The sequence below is a fragment of a genome, unplaced genomic scaffold (genome assembly GCF_019419815.1).
Source record: "Pyrus x bretschneideri cultivar Hongxiangsu unplaced genomic scaffold, Pyrus_bretschneideri_v1 Contig48, whole genome shotgun sequence".
NCBI classification, from domain to species: domain Eukaryota; kingdom Viridiplantae; phylum Streptophyta; class Magnoliopsida; order Rosales; family Rosaceae; genus Pyrus; species Pyrus x bretschneideri.
Genome location: NW_025999785.1, coordinates 2,589,978 through 2,596,520, shown reverse-complemented (window position 1 = coordinate 2,596,520; position 6,543 = coordinate 2,589,978). Strand labels below are relative to the sequence as shown.

General features: G+C 36.2%; 1 protein-coding gene across 1 annotated transcript; it reads right to left on the bottom strand.

Annotated features, from left to right (window-relative positions):
- Positions 1-1,524: 1,524 nt before the first annotated feature.
- LOC125470012 (receptor-like protein EIX1) lies at positions 1,525-5,026 on the bottom strand. Its single transcript, XM_048568335.1, is given in 2 exon segments — positions 1,525-3,724; positions 3,727-5,026. Coding segments are annotated over 2 exon segments (2,880 nt in total). The 5' UTR covers positions 4,588-5,026; the 3' UTR covers positions 1,525-1,705.
- Between the last annotated feature and the right edge of the window lie 1,517 nt (positions 5,027-6,543).

Genomic DNA, 6,543 nt, shown 5'->3' with positions numbered 1-6,543 from the left:
ATTGGTCCATGGGAAAACTGGAAAACTTGCTGGAAACTGGGTAAACTTTAAATGTTCATAACTTCTTCAATACTCAACGAAGTCGAGTGATTCAAAAATGAAAATCATTCTTCTTGACGAGACGAAGATAATGGTACCTTTCTCGATGGCTGACTCGCCATGATTTGGCCAGAAAATGGCTCGAAATTGGCTAACTATTTTCCAATTAGCCACTTTCGAGCCCTTTTTCGGCCAAACCACGACGAGTTAACCGTCAAGAAAGATATCATTCTCTTAGTCTCGCCAATAAGTATGATTTTTGTTTTTGAATCACTTGATTGCGTTGAGTATTGAAGAAGTTATGAATGTTTAAAATTTACCCAGTCTCCAGCGAGTTTTCCAGTTTTTCCGCGGACCAGTCACCTTTCATGCTTTTTTTTGGCCATCTCCGGCAACCATTGGGCTTCCAAATAGTATAATCTTGTTCTACACTTTCCTATCTTCATTTTGATATATTATGGGCCGAATTTGGTTAAGAATCGATTGAGTTACGAGGTTTTGAAAATTGCCCAAAGAGTTTTTAACGGAATGACCAAAATCATGGATGGTGGACAATCTCAGTGACCATTTTTATTGATTTTCAATCTCAGGGACCATTTATATTGATTATGTGAATCTTAGGGACCATTTTGGCTATTTAGCCTTAAAGTTATATGGTTGTAAGGACTCCATTTAGGATCCCCATTGAAACACTCTTAAGGAATGTCTAAGCTCCAGCAACTCCAATTGACTAGAAATTAAATAAATGATATAAAACCTCCATCTCATTCCACTAGCCCCAAAAATATAAAAACATGTAATTATAATTCACACCAGCAATTGTACACACATGATTATTAAAATCTTAAAAACAAAATTTACAAAGAGAGAAAATATAAATAGTTGTTAAATTTTTTTGGTGACGAACTTTGAACGATTTTTTGTCGTTGAAGAGGTTGTTCATACCTTAGCGATAACTATTTTGTCACCAAATGTTTATTTTATTTGAGAGAAAAATAATAAAAACCTGATTGTGAGGCTTTGGAAAAACAGTAAAATTATTTTGTGTTTAATTTACTTTATTGCCCATAACTTTTAATTATTACTACCAATTATAATAACTATGTACTCATCAGTGACTGTTGATAGAGTTGAAGTAGCTAGCGTGATAGCGAGTCTGTCGGAGCTGCAATTTTCTAAGGTTTTCGTTAAAAATTGCCAAACAAGCTAATTTAGCGAGTTTGTTGGAGAAGCTCTTAGGAGCGCATATTTTCGTCAAGATTGGGATTTAACAAGGCGCATTAGTTGTGCTCGAAGTTTTGGATCAAGAATTAATGGTGAGTTTATCAAACAGAAGAGACATCTCCTCAATGATTAGAGATGGTTAGGAACTTCAGCAAGTCTCCCAAGAAGGAAGCAAATGGCTCATGCAGCATATATGCTTGAGAAAATTGTATATCTGCAAGAGAGATCATAATTAAACTCATCTAGGTTATATATATGTAGTTCTTCATGACTCGTATTTGGAATTTATAAAGTAAATCTTACATTTTTATGCTGGAAAAGAAAAACAAAGGAAAAGATAAAATAAATTGGCACAAAGAAGCATACAACATAGTAACATTCTATCTGCATAGCAAAAAAATAGAAACGAACCACACAAACTCGCTCTATCTGCACCAAAAAGTTAATAACGTTCAATGATTGCAGTATAGAGCTTCTTCACAATGCGATTTTGGAATTGACACAATGCATTGCTCCATGGCACATTAGATAACAATGAACCAAGAACAATCCAAAACCCTAATGCAAATCCAAGCCCCAAGCTCAGATAGAACCCACCGTCTTTAAGTAAATGACCTTCTCCGTGCTTCTCATCACCTGCCGGTGGCATGGCCTCATTTGTATTGCAACGCTCTTCCAATGGAGGTCCGCAAAGTTTATTACCAAAAAAACTAGACAGATCAAAGCTTTGGAGCTGAGTGCTTTTTGGAATCGGACCAATCAGATTGTTATAGGACAAATTCAGATAACTGAGAAATGTCAAATTTGAGATGCTTGGAGAAATTTCGCCAAAAAGTTGGTTTACAGACAAATCAAGCGATTCTAACGATCCCATATCACCGATCTTCGAAGGGATCCTTCCAGTCAGAAGATTATCAGATAAATTCAACGTTTGTATGCCACCGAGGCTGGTCAGCTCTTCAGGGATTTCTCCAGATAACATGTTGCTTGAAAGGTCCAGAGTAACTACCAACCCAAGCTTTGTGTCATATTTCACTTCTCTGCCCTTGGTCACAAATACTACATTATCCATGTAGGTCTCCACAAAATAATCAAAACCATCAAAACCATCAAACTCAACTCTGAAAACTTCAATACGGGTATATCCGCTAGCACCTAAAGAGGTAGTGGCCATGGATGACAAATTTTGAAAACATCTTGGTATTGTTCCTGAGAGATTGTTATGCGCAAGGTCCAAGATTTGGAGAGATGTGAGACTACAGAGTTCATCTGGAATGGCGCCATGGAACTTATTTGAATGAAGACTAAGAACTACCAATCTTTGGCCGAACCATATTGGAATGCTTCCAACGAACTTGTTTCCACCAAGGTCAAGAAGTATCAACGCCTCACAGTTTTGTAAGGACACTGGTAATTCTCCAGATAGGTTATTATTGCGCAAGTGCAATGATCGAAGGAAAAGTAAGTCTCCAATAGAGCTCGGAATTTTCCCCATCAAATTGTTGTTTTCTAAGTTCACACTAGTCAAATTTCGCCAGAGTAACCAACATTCAGGAATTTCTCCAGTGAGGAGATTGTTGCCAAGACGAAGAAGTTGAAGGTATTTAGGTACTTCACTCCTATCACATAAGAAGTGAGAGAGAGTCCCCGAAAATGATGAATTGGAAAGATCTAGTGTAGTCACTGAAGAAGACACAAGAGGCAATGAACCGTTGAATTGGTTAGATCCTAAGTCAATTACAACCTTTGACATAAAGGGATCAAAATGCTTTTGTTTTGGCCAGTTGGCGGAAACTATGTTTGGAACCTCCCCAGATAACTGATTATGCGAAAGATCCACTAAGGTATATGAAATTATGCTGTCTTGGTTTTCACCATGCGAGGAAATGTTCCACAACCAAGGCGAAATGGTACCTGAAATTCCTGTATTGGACATGTTAAGACTGGACAAATGTTTTTGACTCTTAAGCCACCCAGGCAACTCTGATGGGTATAGACACCAAGAACCTAAACTCAAGATCGAAAGTTGAAAAGGAGGAACCCAGTTTGGGCTGGTTTTAAGAGTCAAGGAGTTCTCATGTGCAGAAAAGATGTTCAATCTTGTAAGATTAGCAAAATGAACTTCAGAGACAACACCCTCGAATGAATTGGTATGAATGACCAGATCCTCCAAGTGTGATAGATTTCCTAAGGACATTGGAATGGGACCTGATATTGAATTCCTTGAAAGAACAAGATAGCGTAAATTTGTAAGACTTCCTAGTTGATCAGATAGATGACCTGAAAAATTATTCTGTGAAAGATATAAATTATCTATTTGACCAGAACTACACCGAGACAAACTTTCAAAGATTTTTGATACCCTCCCTCTAAAATTGTTCAAACGTAGATCAACAAAAGTCAACTTACAAAGATTTCCCAATGAATTTGGGATTTCCCCTTCAAGCTGATTTCTACCTAAGTTAAGATAAGATAAACAAGTGCTGTCAAGTTTCCAAGGGAACTCGAAATGTCACCTTGGAAAGCATTGAGAGAAAGATCTAGGAACTCAAGATGGCCCAAACTGTACAACCATTTAGGTATGGTAGAGTTGAAATGGTTCAAGGGTAGATCAAGAACTTTAAGACTAGTCAAGTTTGCAATACCACTTGGTATGTGATAAAGTTCGCAGCTAGACAAATGTAACTCCACCAGCAGAGAAGGGAGTGTGTTTACTTGTAACCAATGAGATACGTTGGTAACATCTACATAACTCATGTCCAGATGTTTCAAGAGAGAAAGACCAGAGAGCCATTCGAGGTTGTCGACCATCGAATCAAAGTTATAAGAAAGGTCGAGATAACGTAGACTTGAGATATTTCCCAATTGATGAGGAATGGTTCCCTCGAACCCTGCATGCGAGAGGTTAAGATATCTTAAACCTTCAATAGAACCTAGAAAGCTAGGAATCTGTAGTCCTTCAAAATTATTGTAGCTTAAGTCTAAGTAGCTGAGATGCTTTAAATTGAGCAGAGAAGGATTTATCTTACCACTCAACCCATGTGTCTCACCAGTCACTTGATCATAATAACCAGCAAGGTGGAGCTCACGGACATGACCGGTTAAATTATCGCAGGCAACACCGGTCCAGTTGCAGCAATCGCCTTCACCAACCCAAGAGGGAAGCAGATTTGAGGGATCATCAATATCTTTCTTGAACATAAGAAGTGTTTGTCTGTCATTTTCTTTGCAAGGCACATTCTGGTTTCCTTTGCATAAGCTAACTGTGATAGATGCGATGCATAAAAACCTGACTAGTGAAACAACTCTCATGACTCTCTCCATAGATATCAAGTGATGGATGTGAGTAATGATGGATGTGAGTAATGAGTACTTTAGAGTGCTATATATACACATTAGTAAGAGTTTAGGGCCAACCTTTTATAATAATCATTTTCCAACCTTTTCTCGCAAACCTTACTACGAGATCTCAAGACTTACAATATATACGTAAATACATATATAAATTATAAAAAAAAATAAAAAATTGCATTACAAGCGATATTATTATTCTAAGTTAAACTACGAGAAAGGAGAATGAATTAAATGTGGAACGCGGTGGGATAAGGAGAAAGATCTTATTCATTAGAGCAATCCACCAATTGCATATATAATTATATATCTCATAATATTTTGTAGCTCTCTCTTCTTTCTTTTTTTAATTTTTTTTTCCAATGAAAAATATAATTTTATGAAAAGAGCTTCATTTTTCTCCATCCACACCCACTAGAATGGTAGACAAAGTTGGTATGGAAAAATTGCATGTCAATCAAGAGATATAAGACAACAAGGTCGGTCCATCCCCAAGACTAATTCCAGGCAGTGATGGTTCAAATTTCAACCCCAAAAGAAAAGTCATCTAGAAGACAAATCATGTATCAGACTGGTGCCTACACTTAATTAGTATTATATAGGAATTTTTGAGGGAAGTGATTTTCATTTTTGTTAAAAAAATAGGAAGTGTTAACTTTGCTGATCATCGTGTCGAGACATTATGACGAATTAGCTGAATATGTTCTTATAGTGCTCATTAAAATATAATTTTATGAAAAGAGCTTCATTTTTCTCCATCCACACCCATTAGAATGGTAGACAAAGTCGTTATGGAAAAATTGCATGTCAATCAAGAGATATAAGACAACAAGGTCGGTCCATCCCCAAGACTAATTCTAGGCAGTGATGGTTCAAATTTCAACCCCAAAAGAAAAGTAATCTAGAAGACAAATCATGTTTCAGACTGGTGCCTACACTTAATTAGTATTATATAGGAATTTTTGAGGGAAGTGATTTTCATTTTTGTTAAAAAAATGGGAAGTGTTAACTTGTGTTGATCATTATGTCGAGGCACTATGACGGATTAGCTGAGTATGTTCTTATAGTGCTCATTAAAATGAACAAGTGGACGCAAACAAAATATGATTTGAAGTTAAAACGAAAATTCTACGGATCATTAAATTTGAGGTATTTTCGGTAATTTTATCCATTTATGAAGAATTCTATAGGATTGTTTAGGGTTCACAGGGATCCACATGAAATTATTTTTATTCTTTTTGTTTCTCTCTTTGGATGATCTCCACCTCATCGACTTCCCCTCTCGGTCACACACAGAGTCTAACACCTCTCAATATTCTCATAATATTCCGTAGCTCTCATTTTTTTTTTTCCAGTGAAAAATATAATTTTATGAAAAGAGCTTCATTTTTCTCCATCCATCCCCACTCGGATGGTAGACAAAGTCGTTACGGAAAAATTGCAAGTCAGTCAAGAGATATAAGACAACAAGGTCGGTCCATCCCCAAGACTAATTCCAGGCGGTGATTGTTCAAATTTCAACCCCAAAGAAAAGTCATCTGGAAGACAAATCATGTATCAGACCGGTACCTACCCTTAATTAGTATTATATAGGAATATTAAGGAAGGAGATCTCTATTGTTGTTAAAAAAATAGGAATTAGTTAGATCATCTCCAATGGTGGCCTAAAACCTAAAAATATTTAGCTTAGAAAATTTAGGTTTTAGCCCAGAAACAGCTTTTCTACTCCAACCCTTCTGGCTTAAAATTTTAACCCCAGATTATCAAAGAATGAATTAAGACTATTTTTTTTTAAATTAACTTTTTTTAAGAAAAAATTTATGTAGACTATCCTAAATTAATTTTATGAACATTTTAACTTAAAAATATTTAAATTCCGATAATTTTGGAAAAATCACTAAATCAATACAGGAAAATCAAGATAAACCA